A 25030-nucleotide genomic window follows, 5' to 3' on the forward strand; every position below is an offset into this window, starting at 1 on the left:
CTTCTAATGGTTATTCATCTGTTTTATTCACTTATGGAAGATGTTTATATATTTTGGATACATATTCCTTATTAAATACATGAATTGTAAATATTTGCTATTACTCCGTATATTACATTTTCATTCTCTTAATAGTGTCTTGTGATTAACAGATGTTAATCTGCTAATTGGACTAATCTTAAATTAGTCCAATTCGTCAGTTTTTAATTATGATTAGTACTTTTTGTATCATATTTAAGAAATCTCCAGTCTGGCAACAAAGTAAGACTCCCATCTTTATAAAATAAAAAATAAAAAATTACTCAGGCATTGTGGCACGTGCCCCTAGTCCTAGGTATGTGGGAGGCTGAGGTAGTAGGATTGCTTGAGCCCTGGAGGTTAAGGCTGCAGTGAGCTATGATCGCGCCACTGCCTTCCAGCCTGGATGACAGGGATCCTCATTTCCAAAAAAAAAAAACGGAAATGGAAATCTTTGCCTGTTCCAAGATCAAAAAGATGTTCTAAGTTTTCCTTGACATGTAATATTTTTGCCGTAAGTAAAATCTTAAGACAGTATTACACTTTTACCCACTCAAATATTATATGCATACTATTAATGCACTTGCCATAATATATTGATATTTATTTTTTTGTTGTTCTTTCCAACTAGACAGTGAGCTATTCAAGATCAGGGACACAATTTACTCATTGCTATAGCCTCAGAGTATGAGAAAAATCTCTATTGCTTGGATATATATACAGGTGTAAGAAGTCTGGTTTTACTGTGCTGTTTAAACGTTTGAAGATAAATTTTCAAAGGACTCATTTGTGGTCAGGCGCCGTGGCTCATGCCTGTAATACCAACACTTCGGGAGGCAGAGGTAGGCAGATCACGAGGTCAGGAGTTCGAGACCAGCCTGCTCAACATGTGAAATCCCATCTCTACTAAAAATACAAAATTAGCTGGGCATGTTGGCACACACCTCTAATCCCAGCTACTCGGGAGGCTGAGGCAGGAGACATGTTTGGATCCGGGAGGCAGAGGCTGCAGTGAGGTCAGGACATACCAATGCACTCCAGCCTGGGCAACAGAACAAGACTCCATATGGGGGAAAAAAAAAAGTCTCATATGTTGTATTCAGAGTGGGTAAATGTTATTCAAAAAAGATTTCATGTCACATTTTCAATTCTTGTTCATCTTTAGAATCCTCTAAATTGAGAGGATGTATTGAATGATTTGAAAGCCATCAACAAATCCAAGTATAGAACTGAAAATATAAACATGATAAGAATTATGGCACTTAAGCAGAATACAACTTCCTTTAGAGGTAAATGAAACCAATTGAAAAATATCAATAAGAAATGCAGGCTAAGCCAGCACAGTGGCTCATACCTGTAATCCTACTAGTTTGGGAGACTGAGGCAGGAGGATCACTTCAGGCCAAGAGTTCGAGACTGGCCTGGGCAATATGGCAAGATCTCATCTCTACAAAAAAATTAAAAATTTCATTTAATTGTTTAAATGTTATATTTAATATTTTAAAAATTAAATAATTCTTTTGTGGTGGCATGTGCCTATGGTCTTAGCTACTCCAGAGGCTGATGAGGGAGGACTGCTTAAGCACAGGAGTTTGAAGCTGCAGTTAGCTATAATAGTGCATTCCAGCCTGGGAGACTCAGGGGGAAAGAGCGGGAAGCAGGTGAGGGATAAAAGACCACAAATTGGGTTCAGTATACACTGCTCGGGAGATGGGTGCACCAAAATCTCACAAATCACCACTAACGAACTTACTCATGTAGCCAAATACCACCTGTTCCCCAAACACCTATGGAAATAAAAAGTTAAAAACAAAAATAAAAAAAGGGCCGGACGCGGTGGCTCAAGCCTGTAATTCCAGCACTTTGGGAGGCTGAGACGGGCGGATCACAAGGTCAGGAGATCGAGACAATCCTGGCTAACACGGTGAAACCCCGTCTCTACTAAAAAATACAAAAAACTAGCTGGGCGCGGTGGTGGGCGCCTGTAGTTCCAACTACTCGGGAGGCTGAGGCAGGAGAATGGCGTGAACCCGGGAGGCGGAGCTTGCAGTGAGCTGAGATCTGGCCACTGCACTCCAGCCTGGGCGGCAGAGCGAGACTCCGTCTCAAAAAAAAAAAAAAAGAAAAAGAAAAATGCAGGCCACAAAACAATTATTCTATTTCATAAAAAGGACCTAAACTGTGCTTCCTATCTAGCTCAAGATAGGAAACTTAAAATGTATGAAAGTTAAAAGTTTGTTTCAGAAGATAAATGAAATTCACATGCTCAGAAATGTATGTGATAAAAGGATTTCCTCTAAGAGCTTCTCCTAATGAGAATCACAAAAGAGAAAGTAAAATGAAAGGCTCATTTGGACCACAGAAGTGGTATTTAATTTGGGGGCAGTCTACCAAGATCATAGTTTAACCAGAAACATTAATGAAGAAAATAGATTTCTTTTAACTTCATATAATGGAGAAAGAAAAATGAGGTTAGGCAAAACTTACCCCTGAAATGATTACTACTGCCACTTTTTATATTCATAGTGGCACACTGCTAATTAATTTAGAGTGTATAACAGCAGAAATAGATTAAACCTCAAAACCAAGTCATCAGTTCCCAGCATAAAAGTTAACATGAAATCTCATTAATGTCAAGTGTGTTACACAGCTCAAAGCTTAGCTTATTAAGCACTAATAATATTTTTCAAATCCTATAACAACAGACACCATCACCAAACAAGTTCACAAGAACACGGATAGTTCCATGTGTCGAGTGTGACTCACAGAAAAAATTGTTGGCCAATTACTATGACAAATAATCTATTTGGGAGTAGCTTTCTCCCATATCTGGCAATAAGGGTTAATTTCTGAGAAATCTATTGGCCTACTGCAAACTGAACTGGTGGCAGTTTAGGTTGAGCTCAACCACTACCACTCTCCTCCAACATAGCCTTAAATAACCCAAAGTACTTCCCTGCACCTAACACTTACTTATAGCAAATTTCATCTGAACTCAAAATACTAAGCATGCAATCCTTATTACCGGTGATACTACTTTTAGAAATACCTGTCAGAACAAGCAACAGAAAAACACTCTATGGAGTACATCACTCTCAAGTCTGACTCTGCTTCATCTCATCTGCCAATTAGCAGGCAAAGTTACAGCTTAGCTGCTCTCATGTTTAGGGGCCATGGACTCCTATACATGTCTGATGGAAGCTGAACCCTTTACCCAGAAAACGGAACAAATGTGCACGTGCACTCACATGAATACAAAGTCACAAACACACACACACACACACACACACACACACACAACAAATTAGGCATACTGGCCAGGTGCAGGGGCTCACGCCTGTAATCCCAGCACTTTGGGAGGCTGAAGCAAGAGGGTCGCTTGAGGCCAGGAGTTCGAGACCAGCCTGGGCAAAATATTGAGACCCCCGTCTCTAAAATAAATAAAATAAAAATTAGCCAAGGATAGTGGCATGTGCCTGTAGTCCTAGCTACTTCGTGGGCTGAGGCAGAAGGATCACTCAAGCCCAGGAGTTCAAGGATGCAGTGAGTTGTAACTGCACTACACTGCACTCCAGCCTTGGTGACACAGCCAAAGCCTGTGGTCTAAAATTTTTTTTAAAAATTAATATTAGGCATACTACTTCAGGGGTTTTAGAGGCCAAACTCTTCTTGGATCTCCTAGAATTTTTGGATCCAGATTATGAAACCTACATTCTGGAAAAAGAGAGGTATATAGAGCATATTTTTATCTTCTTTTTTCCATGCCCAATTTTTAAAATTACTTTTGATAAATGACTTTGGGTTCTAGATGAACCCACAAAGTAAGTTTACTGACCACATAATTTGGCATGCCTACTATGTTTAAGACCCGGTGCTAGGCAACAGGATTACCATGACGATTAAGATATGGCCCCTGTTCCTAAGAAACTCATGGAACAGTAGGGAACAAAGGAAAATAAGGCAATTTGCCTTATTTCACCAATGAACTGAGAAATTATCAAATAGGATCCCATTCAAATATTCCTCCCCATTTAATAGCAGAACTTATCCCCACTCATCACATCCATATCTTCCCTCATTTACTCATTCATTCTTCCACAAATGTTTATGACATCAACTTGTGACAGGCATTGTTGTAAATTCTGGAAATATAACACTGACTAAACATGCATAGTACCTGCTACAAAGAGCTCACAATCCAGTAAAAGACAAGCAAAAATAAATATAAAGCATGTCAGAAAAGCATATCAGGTAAGTTTTATACATATTTATGAGTTAGAAAGAAAATAAAGCCATGTGGAGGGGTGACAACACTATAATAACACAGAGAAAGAGTACATTTGAGCAGACACCTGATGGAAGTGAGAGGATAAGTCATATGGATACAGATATTTGGGAAGAACGTTCCAGGTAAAATACAGCAAGTATAAGGATCCAGAGGCAACAGCTTGCTGGGAATGCTTAAAAAATGACAAAAAGGGGGAAGAAAAAAAAAAAAAAAAGCCAATATGACTAGAGTCAGCTGAGCAAAATGAATGTGTGTACTGGGGGCAGGGAAGAGGTGGAAGGAAAATAAAGTCCAACATTAAAGCCTAACAGTGGGGAAAAGAGACCCTGGGTGTCCTTGTAGATGATTGTAAAGCCTTAGTTTCTACTCTGAGTGAAAGGTTTTGAGAAATGTGTCATGATCTGATGTATTTTGAAGGAAACACTCTGGCTATATTGTTGACCATAGACTATAGCAAGAGCAGAAGCAGGGAGACAAACAGGACACTGCTTTATGACTCCAGGGGAGATACAATGATAATTTAGACCTGAGTGGTAGCAGTGGTGATGGTAAAATGGAGCCCAATTCTGAGTCAACTGTGAAAGTGGGGTCAGCAGGATGTCCCAAAAAGGAGGAGAAGAATCAAGGATGACAGCAAAAGATTTATGATGTGAACACCTACAAAGAGTTCTATTTCATGACATGGGAAAGACTACAGAAAGAAGGTCATTGTTTTGGGGGATGTGGTAGGTCGGGGGAGGAAGAGGGTTGAAATGAATAGTTCCATTTTAACATATTGAGATTGGGTTGTCTAAAAGAAATTAACTGGGAGGGGGAAGGAATAGCATTAGGAGATATACCTAATGTAAATGACGAGTTAATGGGTGCAGCACACCAACATGGCACATGTATACATATGTAACAAACCTGCATGTTGTGCACATGTACCCTAGAACTTAAAGTACAATTAGAAAAAAAAGAAATTAGCTATAGATAGTATAGTACAGTTATTAGCTATAGTACAGTTAGGTTGGCAACTGTACATTCATGTCCGGAACTCGGAAGAGACGTCAGGGCTACAGCTATTAAGCAGGGAATCATCAGCACAAAGTCAATTATTTCAAGTCAGGATCATGGATGAACGCATCCAAGGAATGAGTGTAGACAGCGATGATGTTTAAAGGCTATGACCTGGGGTATCTAACATTTAGCTGGGGAGATGAGGACAAACCAGCAAAGACAATGAGACACAGTGGCCAGTGAGGTCTGGGAAAAACAAGGCGAATGAGATGTCCCTGAAATAAGTATGTCAAATGTTATTTATAGGTCAAATAAAACAAAGACTGAGATTTGACCTAACAACTTGGCAACAAGAGGTCACTGGTGGTGACTCAGGCACAAGCTGTTCTGGTAAAATGGTGAGGAAAGAAAGTCCCACGGAGAGTAGATGAAAGATAATGAGAGAAAACAAAAGATGTTACCAATACTAAGTATAAACTAAAGAAATGTAGGAAACATCTATCCAAGTGGTACAATTTAGACCCTACAGGGCTAAATAATATTATGGTATTTCCTTAAAAGTAAAAGGAAACTGGCCAGGCACAATGGCTCACACATGTAATCCCAGCGCTTTAGGAGGCCAAAGTGGGCAGATCACTTGAGGCCAAGAGTTCGAGACTAACCTGGCCAACATGGCAAAACCCTGTCTCTACTAAAAATATAAAAATTAACCGGGTGTGGTGGCACACACCTTTAATCGCAGCTACTAAGGGGGCTGATGCTTGAGAATTGCTTGAACCCAGGAAGCAAGGGTCGCAGTAAGCCAAGATAGTACCAATGTTCTCCAGCCTGGGCAACAGAGTGAGACACTGTCTCCAAAAAAGAAAAAAAATTAAATAAATAATGAATAAATAAAGTAAAAGAAAACCGTTAACAGCCACAGATTACACTGTAACTAAGATAGAAAACTTGAATGTATTATTTTTTGGAAAATGTCTTTTGCAAGTTAATTTAAATAGCAATAACTCAATAACTAAACAGCAATAGATGAAAAATAAAAATGTATTGCTTATTACTAACATAGTTTAAAACATAAAAATACACTAGAAATGCATAGGCCTTATGAAGAAACAGCAAGATAGAAGAAAGAATACAATCTGAAATTCTAACAGTGGTGCTAAAAGAGGAAGCTACTAGTATAAACCTTTGTGAGGAATGGAAATCTATGATGTAGATATGTCAATCTAATCAAAATTATGATTCACACTCCTGAATATCAAGCTATCAAATAAGTAAAGATATTATCTCAGAAGCATGACAATGAGCAAAGTATTTCCTTCTTTGGTCAGACCTATATGCTGACTAAAATGCAGAAATGGATGTTCTGAATTGTGTTGGCCCTGTGTTACCATCCAGATCACTGATGTCATGATCACTGTAAACTGAATCTTCCACAGAGAACACTCATCAGGCAACATTGTCCAAAAAACAACTAAACAAAAATTAATGAGGACATACCATGCTTCCAGTGATGTGCTGGTATCAACAGTAAACAAAACAAAGTGAGCATTTACACAAAGTTATAAAAATAAAACACAAGAAAATAGGAAATTACCTATCCCAGGAGCCCATTTCTAGCATTTTATTGCAGAGCAACACCAGCATGAGTATGCAAAGATGTGTATGTAAAATGCATAGTGCAGTTTAGTCTAAAATAGAGAAAAGTTGGACACTATCTAAATGTACAAAAGCAAAGGAAACAATAAATAAATCACGGTACATGCATCCAATGAATACCATGATGCCATTATGTAAATGGTCTACATGGAATCACAAGGGCAGATCCAATGACACATATCAGTATTACATGAAATAGTCACCTGCAAAATAATGTATGCAGTATGAATTCATTTTAGTTTATAAAACAAATAAACCTCTAGGAGACAGAGAAGAAACTATATAGAAAATCTGTTTGTACTTAGAAAAAGTATGGAAGGAAACATATGAAGTTAGAAATATTTACCTCCGAGCAGTGGGATTCGTGGGGCTCAGGAAGATCAGAGAACAGAAAGATGAGAGGGAGGAAAAAGAGAGAACTTTGTCTTTCACATATATTAATGTGTTGTTCATTAAATTATTTTTATATTTTAAAAAAGCAGAAAGTACAAAGTTACACATATATCCATGTATCTATTTTATCATAGATGTTTCACACCTAATTTCTTTTACTTTCAAGAAATATAGTGTGCTGGATAATGTCAATATCCCTTATGCCCCTATAAATGAATTATTAAAATTAAAGCTTGCATTATTTCTGTAACTAAAGAACACATTATAAACTCCAGTCAACATGGGATGGTAAACTCCTGTTTCAGTACACTAACTGTGCTCTAAAATGAGCATAGAAAAAGGAGTCAAAGGACACCCAAGTTCAATAGAGTTCAACATTTTGGGGCTCAGAATTCAGATACCAGCAGTGGCTGTCAGGTGCTCCTTTCCAGAGAAGAACCGTGAATCAAAAGCATACCCTGCAAAGAAAAAACTTCAGCCAGATTTACTGTCCAGGCTATGCATTTACACAAGCTGTGGGCCTAAGGAGGAAGAGCACAAAAACAAGGCTGAAAGGAACTAGGACAATCCCTTCACTGGCTCCATGTGTGCATTCTCATATTCTCAACCTTACAAAGGGGAAAAAACTTCATGTGAAAAACTACCAATGGACATATTCTTGAGTGAAGTGCCACAGGACTGAGCAGAGAGAAACCACAACACTACAGAATCATTAGATAAGGAAGATGGGACAGAATGTTTCATCACTCAAAATTAGCTTGCAAACCAAAATTCCACAGCACATGGGGAAAAATCAATAAAGCAATAATTATAACAAAAATCACTCCAAATAAAATTATTTCATTTAAAACTTCAAAATAATTTATTTGCATCTTTGTGTGTACTAAATGTGAAATTTAAAATCTATTAAGAAAGAATAAGTATCATAAGATAAAGAAACATGATTCTATTGAGTTAATTTTTATGTGTGATATGAGGTAAAGTTCTAATTTCTCTCTTTGCAGATGGATATCCCTCAAGTCCATACTTATTTCATAAAAGGACTTCTTACTTAAAAAGGTAAATAAATAAATGTAAGTACTAAAAACTACAAAACTTTCAGGAAAAAAGCACAGGCGTACATCTTCGCAATCTTGGGTTACGCACAGATTTCTTAGATATAACAACAAAAGTACAACCCATAAAAGAAAATATTAATAAACAAGACTTCAGGAACATTAAGCATTTTTTTGTACCTTAAAAGCCAGCATTAAGAAAATAAAAAGTCAAATATATATTGAGAGGAAAAAATACTTTCAAATCATAAATCTGAGAAAAAAAAAAAAAACACTCGACTGCAAGATGTTAAAAAAAAAAACAAAACAAAATAAAAAATATCTTACAGCTCAATAACAAGACAAACAACCAAGTTAAAAAATGGGTAAAATAGGCCAGGCGCGGTGGCTCAAGCCTGTAATCCCAGCACTTTGGGAGGCCGAGACGGGTGGATCACGAGGTCAGGAGATGGAGACCATCCTGGCTAACACGGTGAAACCCTGTCTCTACTTAAAAAATACAAAAAAGTAGGCGGGTGCTTATAGTCCCAGCTACTCTGGAGGCTGAGGCAGCGTAAACCCGGGAGGTGGAGCTTGCAATGAGCTGAGATCTGGCCACACTGCACTCCAGCTCAGCGACAGAACGAGTCTCCGTCTCAAAAAAAAAAAAAAAAAAAAAGAAAGAAAGAAAAAAAAATGGGTAAAATATTTGGATACCATTACATTAAGAAAGTATAAGAATAGCCAGCCAATAAGCACATGAAAAAAAAGCTCATCATCATTAGTTACTTGGGTTATAAATATCAAATATCATAATGAAATAGTACATATATAGGAATGGCTTTAATAAAACAATTCAATCAAAAACCAGTTAAAAAAAAAAAAGACCGCTAGCTGAAATAATAAGAAAAAGAGAGAAGAATCAAATAGACAAAATAAAAAATGATAAAGGGGATATCACCACTAACCCCACAGAAATACAAACTACCATCAGAGAATACTATAAACACCTCTACACAAATAAACAAGAAAATCTAGAAGAAATGGATAAATTCCTGGAGACATATATACACACTCCCAAAACTAAACCAGGAAGAAGTTGAATCCCTGAATAGACCAATAACGAGTTCTGAAATTGAAGCAGTAATTAATAGCCTACCAACCAAAAAAAGCCCAGGACCAGACAGATTCACAGCCGAATTCTACCAGAGGTACAAAGAGGAGTTGGGACCATTATGTCTGAAACTAATCCAAACAATTGAAAAGGAGGGACTCCTCCCTAACTCCTTTTATGAAGACAGTAGCATCCTGATACCAAAACTGTGCAGAGATGTTGCGGGAAGTCAGGGACTTCGAATAGAGGGACCGGCTGAAGCCGCAGCAGAAGATCATAAATTGTGAAGATTTCATGGGCATTTATTAGATCCCCAAATTAATACTTTTATAATGTCTTACGCCTGCCTTTACTGCAGTCTCTGAACATAAATTGTGACGATTTCATGGACACTTATCACTTCCCCAGTCAATACCCTTGTGATTTCCTATGCCTGTCTTTAATCTCTTAATCCCGTCGTCTTCTTCGTAAACTGAGGAGGATATGTGTCGCCTCAGGACCCTGTGATGATTGGGTTAACTGCACAAATTGTTGGTAGAGCATGTGTGTTTGAACAATATGAAATCTGAGCACCTTGAAAAAAGAACAGGATAACAGCAATCTTCAGGGAACAAGGGAGATAACACTTGGAGCCTGACTGCACCGGTGAGCCAGGCGGAATAGAGCCATGTTTCTCTTCTTTCAAATGCGAATAGGAGAAATATCGCTGAATCCTTTTTCTCAGCAAGGAACATCCCTGAGAAAGAGAAAGCGCCCTGAGGGTAGGTCTATGAATGGCCCCCTAAGGGTGGCCGCCTTTTACAGTGGAAGCTAAGCCAAGGGATGAAATAAGCCCTGGTCTCCTGTAGCGCGCCCAGGCTTATTAGGAAGAGGAAATTCCTGCCCAATAAATTTTGGTCAGACAGGTTGTCTGCTCTCAACCTTGTCTCTGGATAAGATGTTATCAATGACAATGCGTGCCGGAAACTTCATTAGCAATTTCAATTTCACCCCATCCTGTGGGTCCTGTGATCTTGCCCTGCCTCCACTTGCTTTGTGATATTTTATTACCTTGTGAAGTATGTGATCTCTGTGACCCACACTCTATTCATGCACTCCCTCCCCTTTTGAAAATCGCTAATAAAAACTTGCTGGTTTTATGTCTCAGGGAACATCACGGATCCTGCTAACATGTGATGTCTCCCTCTGACACCCAGCTTTAAATTTCTCTCTCTTGTACTCTTTCCCTTTATTTCTTAAAGCACTCGAGACACCTAGAAAATAGAAAAGAACCCACCTTAACTATCGGGAGCGGGTTCTCAAAAAAAGAAAACTTCAGGCCAATATTGCTGATGAACATTGATGCGAAAATCCTCAATGAAACACTGGCAAACGAAATCCAGCAGCACATCAAAAAACTTATCCACCACAATCAAGTTGGCTTCATCCCTGGGATGCCAGGATGGTTCAAAATACATAATAAATGTAATCTATCACATAAACAGAACCAATGACAAAAACCACATGATTATCTCAATAGATGCAGAAAGGCCTTAGATAAAATTCAACATCCCTTCATGTTAAAAATTTTCAATAAATTAGGTATTAATGGAACATATCTCAAAATAATAAGAGCTATTTATGACAAACCCAAAGCCAATATCACATTAAATGGGCAAAAACTGGAAGCATTCCCTTTGAAAACTGGTAAAAGACAAGGATGCCCTCTCTCACCGTTCCTATTCAACATAGTATTGGAAGTTCTGGCCAGGGCAATCAGGCAAGAGAAAGAAATAAAGGGTATTCAAATAGGAAGAGAGGAAGTCAAATTGTCTCTATATGCAGACGACATGATTTTATATTTAGAAAACCCCATTATCTCAGCCCCAAAACTCCTTAAGCTGATAAGCAACTTCAGCAAAGTCTCAGGATACAAAATCTATGTGCAAAAATCACAAGCATTCCTTTACGCCTACAATAGAGAGCCAAATCAAGAATAAACTTCCATTCATAATTGCTACAAAGAGAATAAAATGTCTAGGATACAGGTGACAAGGGACCTGAAGGACCTCTTCAAGGAGAACTACAAATCATTGCTCAAGGAAATAAGAGAGGACACAAACAAATGGAAAAACATTCCATGCTCATGGATAGGAAGAATCAATATATCATGAAAATGGCCATAGTGCCCATAGATTTAATGCTATTCCCATCAAACTACCACTGACATTCTTCACAGAATTAGAAAAAACTACTTTAAATTTCATAGGGAATCAAAGGAGATCCTGTCTAGCCAACACAATCCTAAGCAAAAAGAATCAAGCTGGAGGCATCATGCTACCTGAATTCAAACTATACTATAAGATGACAGTGACCAAAACAGCATGGTACTGGTACCAAAACAGACATATAGACCAAAGGAACATAACAGAGACCTCAGAAATAGCACCACACATCTACAACCATCTGATCTTCAACAAACCTGACAGAAACAAGCAATGGGGAAAGGATCTCCTATTCAATAAATGGTGGTGGGAGAACTGGCTAGCCATGTGAGGAAAACTGAAACCGGACCCCTTCCCTACACTTTATACAAAAATTAACTTAAGATGGATTAAAGACTTAAATGTAAACCCCAAAACCATAAAAACCCTAGAAGAAAACCTAGGCAATACCATTCAGGACAACGGCATGGGCAAAGACTTCATGACAAAAATGTCAAAGCAATTGCAACAAAAGCCACAATTGACAAATGGGATCTAATTAAACTAAAGAGCTTCTGCACAACAAAAGAAACTAACATTAGAGTGAACAGGCAACCTACAGAATGGGAGAAAATTTTTGTAATCTACCCATCTGACAAAGATCTAATATCCAGAATTTATAAGGAACTTAAACAAATTTAGAAGTAAAAAACAAACAACCCCATCAAAAAGTGGGCAAAGGGTATGAACTGACACTTCTCAAAAGAAGACATTTACACCACCAAGAAACATGAAAAAAAGCTCAACATCACCGGTCATTAGAGAAATGAAAATCAAAACCACAATGAGATACCATTTCACACCAGTTAGAATGGTGATTATTAAAAGAAGTCAAGAAACAATAGATGCTGGTAAGGCTGTGAAGCAATAGGAATGCTTTTACACTGTTGTTGGGAACGTAAATTAGTTCGACGATTGTGGAAGACAGTATGGCAATTTCTCAAGGATCTAGAACCAGAAATGCCATTTGACCCAGTAATCCCATTACTCAGTATATACTCAAAAGACTGTAAATCATTCTACTATAAGGACACATGCACACATATGCTTATTGCAGCACTATTTACAAAAGCAAAGTCATGGAACCAACCCAAATGTCCATCAATGATAGACTGGATAAAGAAAATGTACATACACACCATGGAATATTATGCAGCCATAGAAAGGTATGCGATCATGACCTTTGCGGGGACATGGATGAAGCTGGAAGCCATCATCCTCAGCAAACTAACACAGGAACAGAAAACAAAACCCCACACGTTCTCACTCATAAGTGAGAGTTGAACAATGAGAACACATGGACCCAGGGAGGGGAACAACACACACCAGGGCCTGTAGAGGGGTTGCGGGAGAGGGGAGGAAACTTAGATGACAGGTCAATAGGTGCAGCAACCCACCATGTTACCTATGTAACAAACCTGCGCATTCTGCACGTATATCCTGGAACTTAAAGTAAAATAAATTAAAAAAAAAAAAAAAGTCAGTTAATAACACACATTAGCAAGGATGTAGAGAAACTGAAATCTTAACATATTCTTTGTGGAAATGTAAAAAATGTGCAGACACTTTGGAAAACAAAAAGTTTGGCAGTTTCTTCAGATGTTAAACACAATATAACAAACAATGCAGAAATTCTACATCTAGAGAAATCAAAACATATTTCCACACAAAGGCTTTTACATCAATGTTCAGAGCAGCATTATTCAAAATAGCTAAGAAATGGAAACAACCCAAATGTCCATCAACTGGTGAATGGAAAAGTAAATGCTGGCCAATATATTGTAATATAACTGACATTCTGCTCACTTTTATTTAAATATTTCTAAACAATAATTTTATAAATTCAAACTAGCTCTATACTTAGCCCATGCTCAAGATTTAAACATTAATTAGTCCAGTCATATAAATCTGTAGCCACTTAAAATGCTCATAACAAACTTTCCCACAGTGCAAATTATTTTTTAATGGGAACCTTGTACACAATCCATTTCTAACTCTAATTAGATTTATCTAGGGAAAACGCCATCGGTTAACTGATATACCTAATACTAGCTAAACAAAATGTTAATATACTCTAAGTGGTAGAATACTGTTCCATCTAAAAAGCATAATGACCAACATTAATAAGAAACTGGAAATCTGTAATTTTGGTAGTTACTCACAAATTATGCATTTTGTTCTATTTATAGACAAACATCCTGTTTACAGGGACAACAGCAATATCTTCAAACTTGTAGGCTCCATTTGTACTAACATAAATGCTACTGCATAACAATTACATCTTTATTTTGCTTGGATATATAAATAAACATCATTATTTTCACAAGTGAAGTAATGAAAGTCTTAAGTATTAAAGCAGATTACACATAAAGTCATCTCTCATTTATGAGCGATAATTTAATGTGGTTATTACCTCTACTGTTAATGTGTAACACACGGCATCTTAGAGCTAAGCACTATATTTTAACCTAATAATAGTAGCTATAACATTCTGAAACGTGCCTCATAAATCAAAGCCACAATGCGTGCATTGAGGGTTTGGACTAGCACTTCATGAGATCTAGATCTATTACAATTTGCTGAAAGGGGACAAAGGCAGACGGGAAAGCTTTTAAGGAGATTTAAAATAAAAAAAATAAAAAAGCAAATGATAATCATTTTGGAAGAACTCCTTTTCCTTGCTAGGTGGAACTTGTAGAGGACTACCAGTGGTCTCCTTCATTTACCGATGGGATTTAATAGAGTAACACGTGCCCACTTGCAGTAACACAGCATGGCCCACTCCAAAGAAGCCACCAAGAGGTCAGGCTGACACTTTGTAATTCACTGTAGAAGCAGAAAATAGAAGTCCCCAAAGTCACAAAAGGCTTTTCACAGATTTTGGAAAGAACAAGCGGGTTCCAAATAATTCATAAAGCTGAGCTTAGCAAACACAGTGCAATTCCATGCTGAACAGAAAAATGATACACTCCTCACACTGGCCAAAACATCACAGCACCTCAGTAGTCACCACATGATGACTGAAAATCCACCTCCTAATTCATTTTAGGAAATTTAAAAAAAAAAAAAAATTCACTTCCTAATTGATTTTTACCACTGACTGATCATTATGCAGTTGGTGTCTCCAGCTGAGCTTTATGAAGCGTGACCTAGGCATTCACTAATTGAGAAGCACAGTAAGAGCACAGATAGATGGCACACCTCCAGTGACCAGACAACACCAAGTCACACCGCAAAGTGCTAACGCAGAACAGTGAGAGAACGCTTAGGGAATATAGAGAAGGGGGCAATTTAAGGACTCAAGGAAAACTTCACAAAGAACATACTTCAGATGGAAGGGGTAAGAGCACAAGACAAGCACAAGAGCACAAGATCAGAAGTGTCCTCCAGACAGAGAGGAAACTCTACAAAATAACACTAAATGGTGATATGTTCTCTACCACTGGAGCATAACAGATGTTTGAAAGGCATGAAAAGGGATGATGCTGGAGGCAAGCAGAGTAGGAGATGTGACTGGACAAGCTGTGGAGGGATGAGAGGTTCAAAAGGAACAAAACTTCGGATAAAGACCTCATGAAAAGTAGGTCTTCAGTTGGACCTTGAAAGACAACGCCTCCTAATACATGGAACACTGGGTGACCACTGGCTAGTGTGAGAACCGTTCTGAATCCCACAGGGAGAACAGAATAGAAATTTAATGTGTTTTCACATCCAATGAGGGAAAACAATAGTTGCTAATCAGTACAACTGCAAGTCAAAACATGCCAAAGGACAAAGCGTATCCACGTCACTCTAGGACCCTAGAAAATGCAATGGCTGCCATCTGAAGGGAGGGAGGGCAACAACAAAAGAAGTCCACTGCCTGCAGTGCTGGCGGCTGAATGCCGGCCTCCACTGAATGTTGCACCTTCTAGAGCTCTGATGTCCAATCTGGTAGCCAGTAGCCTCATGTGGCTATTTAAATTTAAATTAATTAAAACTAAGTACAATTGAAGGCTGGATGCAGTGATTCATCACACCTGTATTCCCAGCACTTTGGGAGGCCGAAGCTGGTGGATCACTTGAGGCCAGGAGTTCAAGACCGGCCCGGCCAACATAGTGAAACCTCATCTCAAAAATAAATTAATTAATTAAATAAATTTAATTTAAAATTTGATCCCTTAAAAGTGATATTTCAAGTGCCCAATAACTCTGTATGACTAGTGGCTACAATGATGAACAATGCTGGTATGATATGTTTCTTTCACTGAAGAAAGTTCTATTGGCAGTGCTGTCCTAGAGTCACCGCTGCAGGAGGAAGAGGCAAAAATTCCATAGGGGCAAAAATTAACATTACAACCCTCTTTGAGATAATCAGATTACTTAGTATTGAACTGAGAATACACATGCATATTAGATCCATGCTCATTAAATTAAATTTTAATATTAAAAAAAGAGTTGTGAAAATGGGGTAGTTGTATATATTCTACTCTGGGCAAAAGCTAAGTATCTTTGCCCTAATTCCATCAATAGACTCCACAACTGAAGCTTTGTACCAGAGTTCTAAAAGTAACTTAGAGTACACAAATACTAACGACTTTGTCAAGATGGATACAGCAAAAAAAAAAGTTAGTGCAGCTCACTTACCACAATAGGTGTCTCCCAAAATAGTTACAAGAAAAATAAAGGACATTTTACGCTGTGAAAGTGAAGCTTACCATTCGATGGAATCTCATGAAAAACCAATCTATACAGAGAATCATCATCACATCTTAATTTACCTAGCTGGGATGTCAGAAACTGGGCCACTGCCTTTGATCTAAAAAATGCTAATTCTATGTTTCTAGAAAGAGTCATGAAACGTTAAATTCCCTTGGGCAAACAGTGACCAAAAGAAGACGGGTGTCGGGGGCATACTCTTCCTCCTTCCTCTCCCAGGATGGAAGATTCTGAAACACATGTAGACTTAATTGGTACAGACAATTTTATTCGTAAGAATCTCAATGAGGAAAAGGAAAACAACAAAAATCCAACACAAAATAAGCAAGTGAATCGAACAAGTACCTCAAAAAGAGGATCTCTCCTGTACTATCTCCATCTCATTAGTAATCAGAAAAATATAAATCAGTTAATTAGATATCATTAAACATCATTAGGAAACCAACAATAGCAATGTCCTGGATTGGAGTAACCAGCAATCTTTTACATTACTTCTCAAAGTCAATCAGTAACACAAAAGAAAAGCATCTGGCATTATCTATTTAGGTTGAATTATATACATAGCTCACAACACATATTTCCAGTGCTAGATACATGCCTGAGAGAACTGTTTGCCCATGTACACTAGAGACATGTACAAACGATGACAGTCACATTATTTTTAGTCACCAAAATTGAAAACAAACCAATGTCAATCAATGTTCATATGAATAAACTGTAATATGCACACCGAAATTAATTTCTACATGGCAATAAAAATGAATAAACTACAGCTACATGCAACAGCATGAATGGATCTCACAAACATAACATTAAGTATAACTATTTCTATAAAATACAAAAATAGGTAAAACTAAACTATCATATTGAGGGTATGTATGGTACATATCAAAATTATTTAAAACAAAAACAAAAATCACAAAGATCTGGTTATCAGGACTAGTCAAGACAGTGGTGATCTCTGGAAAGGGAGAGAAAAGTTAGGAATGAAATACAGAAGGCCGGTCATGGTGGCTCACACCTGTAATCCACGCGCTTTGGAAGGCTGACAAGGGCGGATCACTTAAGGTCAGGAGTTTGAGACCAACCTGGCCAACATGGTGAGACTCCATCTCAACTAAAAATTAAACAAATTAGCCGGGTGTGGTGTGTAATCCCAGCTACTCGGGAGGCTGAGGCAGGAGAATCCCTTGAACTGGGGAGGTGGAGGCTGCAGTGAGCAGAGATCACGCCGCTGCACTCCAGCCTGGCAAAAGAGTGAGACTCCGTCGAAAAAAATGAAGTTTAATAAGGAGAGGGTGTGGGGGATTTGGAAGGCGGTTAGGTACTGCTTCTTTACCTGTAGTTTCATGGGTGTTTTCTTTATGATAGTCTATTGAGCTGAACATTTTCTGGTATACTTTTTATATGTATGTTATATTTCACACACGCACACAAAAGCGAGAAAAGTGGTCTGCACACACATACACAAAACGCCTCTCATCCACAAGGTTAGGTGATCCCATTTTATTCCACTCTCAGCCACCTTTCAAACTCCTCTTCCTAATTTTAACTCACCTCTTGTACTGCTTTACTAGTTAATGGTGAAGCACTGATACTTTCCCCTCCTTCATGATGGATCTGGAAATTCACTCTTTGATAAAGAATCTAAAACAAGAACAGGCTATGCTGTAAAGGAGATACGTTTTTAAATTTGCTTCTCATCACAATGTAGGCTTGAAATTTAAAAAGTACTTTTAAAAAGAAAATTACCTTTTCATAATGATTAGCTTTGGTAACAGGCTTACTTCAGGACTTCACAAACAGTTTCAAAAGGATGCAATGGTTTCAGAAGTGGTGATCAAGAGTGAAAAAAACTGATATACAATGTAATGAATTGTTACAGGCAGTGTCTATGTTCTGGCCTGGAGCAACCTCAATTCTTGCCTCCTCAGAAGAATAAATTTGACTGAGGAGCATATGGCAGAAAAAGAGACCAAGGCGAGTTTTAGAGCAAGAGTAGAAGTTTATTAAAAAGCTTTACAGCAGGAATGAAAGGAAGGAAGATACACCTGGAAGAGGCCCAAGTGAGGGATTTGAAGGACAAGTGCGGGGTTTGACCTTTGGCTTAGAGCTTCATATCCTGGCATACTTCCAGGTTCTTGTGTCCCTTCTCTCCTGACTCTTCCCTTGAGGTGGGTTGTGCACACGTGCAATGGCCTGCTGGCGATGGGAGAGGAGCATGCACAGTGTGTTTACAGGAGTTGTATGCAAGCTCAGCGGCAGGGTTCTTCCCTTTTCCAGTGGAATGCCCTCACAGGTCATATGCCGGTGAAACTCCGCCATTTTGCCGCTTAGTGAACATGCTTGAGCTTACTGGGCAACTCCTGAGATCTTATCAGGAAGCGCTGATCACCAGTTTCAGGGGTTTTTTTTCTATCTATAAGGAAACTGTCTTTCCCTGGTGCCAGCTGCAACCAATTATTATTTTAGAGAGGCAGTGTGACAACTGCCTGACGCCTCTGATGGTCGCCTGACTTTCCTGGTGGGGTGGGGGGCCCTCTCCTGTCTTGCTCATGTCTGCCTGACTAGCTACCAACTGTAAGAGAATGACTATGGGATGAAAATGTGGATTCTAGAATCTCCTCATACATTTAACAGTGTTTCTCCACAGGGGCACTATCCTCTCCTATGCAGACCTATCCTGTGAATTTTAGGAAATTTAGCATCCCCCCAACGAAAGCCCACCCCAATTCCCAATTTCCAAAGGATCCCTAAGGGAATGGTTGCTCCACTGACTTTAACCCATATGATTTCAGATATATTTTACATGACCATTTAGCATATGTTTAATTCACAACACTAACTTTCTCCATTATTTTCAATAATTTATTTCCAAATATTACTTTCTATCTTTCTCAAGGCTGTCTTGTATCCTTTCTTCCTTGCTGTTATAAAGCCAGCAACATTATGTTATATCCTAATATTTTCATGTTCCTTTTCCATAAGTGACGATCTAGTTTTCTTCCATAAATTAAAATTCTCATACTATTTTTTTTTGATGACCACATATCTCAGATACACACACCCAACAACATGCACTTCATACAGGTTAGGATTTCCTTTGTTGAGAGCACTTACTTCTGTCTGCAGAGAGCTGCTAGCTGCCAAAAGAAGTTCAATGCTGCTAGGAGGGCAATGTGTCAAAGCAAAAGCCATGAGCTCTTGACGAGTGCCCAAGTCCTGGTAACCTTCTGATTGTCCTAACTGGCTACAAACATCCCAGCTTTTAGGATAACCTGCAAAATTGGCAAGGAAAAAAACAATGATTCCCAAAAGAAGAAGAATATTCAATCTAAGATGACAAATGCAATGGCTTCCTGCTCAGGTCTTGTTGTACCAAAGCAAAATCATAGTCATTAGTGACACATTATTTTATAAGCAGAAACAGATAAAAATCTAAGCTAGGAAAGATTAGGGTGGTTTATTATCCAGAAAATTCAATGGTACTCCAGACAAGTGTTTCTGAAAAACTCTGTTAAATTTTAGATTAACTGACAATAAATGCAAATAATCTACTGAGATTTGATGTTCTGTGAAAAAGCAGCCATCTGAATTCAGAACACCTGACAGCCTGGTCCAACCCTGCTACTTAGCACTGGTGTGAGAGCTTTAAGAGCGAGCCAAAAGTATCACAATTCTTTTCCTACCACAAAAGGACAAGAATAACACCTTCCTCTTGGGTTGTTGAAGGAATTAAGTAACATTTGTATGTAAAAGCACATGTAAACTGCCAAGTGCTAGAAAAAAGAGACATTATGATAGATCCCCATACAGAATCACTCACTTTATAGATAAGACAGACATCTAAGGACAGTGACTGAATCACCCTCCAACTCCCAGCAGGGATTTTTTTCCTATACATTATACTTTGAATTCTTAAAATACATTTCTATTCTTATTTGAAGGAATTCCAGCCTTAGGCCTATTTGTCTAAGTACAAAACTTCTAGTACAGAATAAGTTTTTCTAAATATGAAAAGTAAAAATTAATTCAGATATTACCCTTACCGGAATAAAATAATTATAAAGCTCTCCATATGAACAATTTAGATCAGTACATTTTCACAGAGAGCCATAGTTATTCTAAATTTAATGTTGCAAAATCACTTGGTCAATATTATGGAACACAGCTCATTTATGAAAACAATTTGCTAATGCTGAAGTTGTAAAATATTGAATATTTTTTGAGAGTTTTAAATGTTTTCATAGATGTAAAGCCAAAGATCCTCTCTGTAACCAAACTTAAATCAGACAACCCTGAGCCCTCTTCTCAACTAGGCCTTAACCTTGGCCCCCAGCCTTGCTAGGCTGCATACTCCAGTTTTAGCAAAAATCCTACTAAGTCAGTTTAGCCAGAATCTTCAAATTCTCAAGGGCTGATCAAATTACTCATCCCTCAGCAGTGATATCTGATCATCCTGGCCGGACTTCAGCAAGGTCCTATTAAATCATTTTAGCAAGGATCCCCCTGCCCTTGATGTCTCCTCTTAATTTTCCATCCACTGACCCTTCAGTTAGCCTGCTGGCTACAAATATCCAGCTGTCCTTGTTGTATTCAGAGTTTAGTCCAATCTCTCTCCCCTACTGCAGTGGTCTTCATACTCATCACAATAGTCCTTGCTGTTATAACAAGTGTCAGAATAAGGTTTGCTTTAACAGTACACATGCAAAAGTTACACAAATCATTAGTGCAGAACTCCATGAGTCATCATGAAGTGAAGCCCTGCATTTTAACCACTCCCTATTAATGTATTGAGAGTGGGTAGAAAGATGTGTTTGGGCCTTCACATATTCAAGCATAGCCATGGAAAGTTGGCAATTTAGTACAGAGTTCATGATAAGAAAAAAAAAAAAAAAACTCCCTATCACACTGAAGAATGTGTTCTTTAAATGAGAAATTATTCTACAATAAAATCTCATTATCCTGCAGAGACTTGAATTTGAATTTCAATATGAAGAATTTTGGAGTTGCAAAACCCTTCTCAATTTCTCAACGTCGGTTTGAAAAGCACTACACTATCTGGCATGGTTTGGATCTGTGTCCCACCCAAACCTCATGTTGAAATGTAGTCCCCAGTGCGGGAGGTGGGGCCTTGTGGGAGGTGATTAGATCATGGGGGTGATTTCTCATGGTTTAACATCATATCCCCTTGGTGCTGTCGTTGTGATAGTTGAGTCCCTGCAAGCTCTGGTTGTTTAAGTGTGTAGTCCCTCCCTCGTCTCTCTCTTCCTTCTGCTCCAGTCAGGTAAGCCTTCTGCTCCCACTCTGCCTTCTGCCATGAGTGAAAGTTCCCAGAAGACTTCCTGGAGGCAGATGCTGCCATGCTTCCTGTACAGCTTGCGGAACCACGAGCCAATTAAACCTCTTTCCTTTATAAATTACCCAGTCTCAGGTATTTCTTTATAGCAGTGTGAGAACGAAATAATACAGTATCTTTAAAAAAAAATTTAAAAATGGAAATATTGACTATATAGATACAAACTAAATAATCTAAAAATTAAAATTTTCTCTTAGATAACAAACACAGGAAATAGCATTAAAATATTTTACATAAAATTATTTTTAAATTACGAGCATGTTTTTTTTTTTTTTTTTTTGAGACGGAGTCTCTGCTGCCCGGGCTGGAGTGCAGTGGCCGGATCTCAGTTCACTGCAAGCTCCGCCTCCCGGGTTCACGCCATTCTCCTGCCTCAGCCTCCCGAGTAGCTGGGACTACAGGTGCCCGCCACCTCGCCCGGCTAGTTTTTTGTATTTTTTAGTAGAGACGGGGTTTCACTGTGTTAGCCAGGATGGTCTCGATCTCCTGACCTCGTGATCCGCCCGTCTCGGCCTCCCAAAGTGCTGGGATTACAGGCTTGAGCCACCGCGCCCAGCCACGAGCATGTTTTTAATAGGGACTAGAAAGCAACCAAAATCTCAAATAAAATGTAATGTCTGAATCTGTTAAAATGTTTATATCAACATATAAGTAGATAGCCTATATACTTATCAGTGCTCATAAAATGTATCTCAAGCCTCAATGTGGCTGGCTTACCAATCAGGTCAATTGATTTCAGAACAGACCTTTTCCATTATTCATCACATAAAGAGGACATGAGCAAAGTATAAAATAAGCTGTCTACTCACCTGTGGCCATCAGCTCCTGACAATGCATATTGGCAGCTTTGTAGTCATGGAAGCAAAGTGCTTGCTCCACTAAAAGGACTAGAACCTGTCCCCGCCTTTCTTCTGGGTCTTCACCTGTAAGTCCAAGCAAAGGACTTAATGATTATGACAAGCAACATCAATTGATAGAAGAGCTTGTTAACACTGTCTTTCAAATTACTTCAGAAATAAAACAGAGAGATTAGATGGATTTGCAACGATGAGAGGAAAAAGTTGCTTTGACCTTTCAATCCACTTACGAAGCACAGAATTAGCCGTCAGTCTCCTAAGAGATCAATGATTAATATTAGTTCCTAATTAAAATACCCAAACCAGGAAGTCCAAAATCAGGGTAGTTTGGAGCCCTACAAAAAAGTCTTGGTATTACCAGGGTAAGGGAAGGAGAAGAAAATTTGTTTCCAAAAGAAAGCAGGTTATAAAAGGGGCTTGAAAAATAATGACCAGCAGATTAAAAGAATGGATGAAGATGATACAGCAATAAACTTCTCATATTAAAAATTCAACTACTATTTAGAAATTGGAATGCAAACGTCGTCCTGAGCACTGGCAAAGATTGTTCCTTAACAAATTCTCGTTGGGCTCCTCCGAGCCTTACTGGGCCCTGTCCTCGGACATATCCTTGAGAGCCCAATTTTAGCAAAACTTCTGCTGTCAGTTGTAGCCAGAATTCTCCACTCTGGATATCTGGTCATCCCTGATATCTGATCAAATCCCTCATCCCCGCCACCAACTCCCAGATGTTATCTGGCCACCCTGGCCAGCCCTCAGGCAAGAATGTGTACCCTGTCAGGTGGTTTAACCAGAATGCCTCCTTACCCCAATGATTCTTCTTTGTAATTTTCCATCTGCCCCAACTTAGGTTCCAACATAAGTAAAACCCAACTCAATGGAAACAGTAAAATCAGAAATAACCAACTGGACTCTAACTAGGGACTACCCACATTAACTAATCAAGTATTTTCTTTGTCCACAAACACCTTATAAAATTTTCCCATCACCTCCACTCAGAAGAGCCTTGAACCACTTTGAGTTTGGTGCTGCCTGATTCATGAATTGCTGTCTGTTGAAAATAAACTCTTTAAAATTTTTATGTGCATAAGTTTACTTTTAACAAGCCCAATTTCTCTCTCTTACTGCAAAATTCCATTGCAGTAGTCCCTATATCTATAGTGCAGAGTCTCTCTTACAATTTTTTGTTTGTTTGTTTGTTTGTTTGAAGAGACAGGTCTCCCTACGTTGCACAGGCTGGTCTTAAACTCCTGGGCTCAAGTGATCCTCATGCCTCAGCCTCTCATTTAAACATGCATCAGGGATAATTTTTTCATTAACAGCACCCATGGATCTCAATCACACAGATGTATGTATATAAAAATGGGGATGAAAAATACAACTTATAATATCTTAAAGCAAGTCTTATATTAACTTTACCCTGTGTAAACAGAATCACTGTGAGATAAATAGGAATGGGATATGGCTCCCCCTTCATGTATGTTTTCTTTTTTCTTCTCTTGTCCAACTGATCACAAAACCCACACCATGACCTTGCTGGCAATATAACCACTAACCCTGGGGCTTTAGTCATACCAAGAGAACGGCCATTCTTCAGTGCTCTCATAATGTTTGACCATGCCTTTTACTTAAAGAATTCTGGGAAATGGACAAGAAAATCTAAATATCAAACCAAGGTTGTGGAGTGTCTCTCCTGGGGAACAAAGGCTGGAAATGGATTTGCAGCCTGTTGCTACCAGCCAGACCACCAAGTGACCCATTACCTTAGGTAATTATGGCAACCAAATTAACACCGACCTGCATACCCTACCACTCACATGCACTGCCCAGCCCAGCCGGCGTACTTTACCACAGATATCAATTCCTACTCTTTGCCTAAAAACAAAAACAACAACAAAAAATCCCTACTGTTTTTTTCAGGGAGTCTACAGAGAGTCCTTGTGCCTCTGCTGTCTCCCATGTGCTTGAGCCCAAGCCCTAAAATAAAAGCCTTGTCTGGGAAAGCTGCTTGGCCGTGTACGTGTGTGCATGTATTTATTTAAAGATGTGGTTTCTCTCTGTTGCCTGGGCTGAAGTGCAGTGGCACTACCACTGCTCACTGCAACCTCGACCTCCCAGATTCAAGAAATCCTCCCACCTCAGCCTACAGAGTCACTGGGCCTAGAGGGGACATACCACTAAACCTGGCTAACTTTTTTATTTTTTGTACAGACAGGGTCTTGCTATGTTACTCAGGTCAGTCTCGAACTCCTGGACTGAAGCAATCCTCCTGCCTCAGCCTCCCAAAGTGTTGGGATTAGAGGCGTGAACCACCACACCTGGCTTGTGTTCATTTTTATTACACAGTAAAGGAGGAGCCAAAGGAGGAGCC

General features: G+C 38.8%; 1 protein-coding gene across 2 annotated transcripts in view; it reads right to left on the reverse strand.

Moving 5' to 3' along the window:
- Positions 1-25030, reverse strand: part of NBAS (neuroblastoma amplified sequence) — a 375829-nt gene that overhangs the window by 152374 nt on the left and 198425 nt on the right. For both annotated transcript variants that reach the window (XR_003115238.1, XM_025353552.1), the window contains exons 33-35: positions 22612-22725; positions 19564-19721; positions 18001-18090 (exon numbers count right to left, since the gene is read on the reverse strand). Coding sequence is in view for 1 of the 2 variants with exons in the window: in XM_025353552.1 (XP_025209337.1) it covers positions 18001-18090; positions 19564-19721; positions 22612-22725 (362 nt within the window). In the remaining variant the exon portion in view is untranslated. The remainder of the gene's footprint in view (positions 1-18000; positions 18091-19563; positions 19722-22611; positions 22726-25030) is intronic.

This window comes from Theropithecus gelada, chromosome 13 (genome assembly GCF_003255815.1).
Source record: "Theropithecus gelada isolate Dixy chromosome 13, Tgel_1.0, whole genome shotgun sequence".
Lineage (NCBI taxonomy): Eukaryota > Metazoa > Chordata > Mammalia > Primates > Cercopithecidae > Theropithecus > Theropithecus gelada.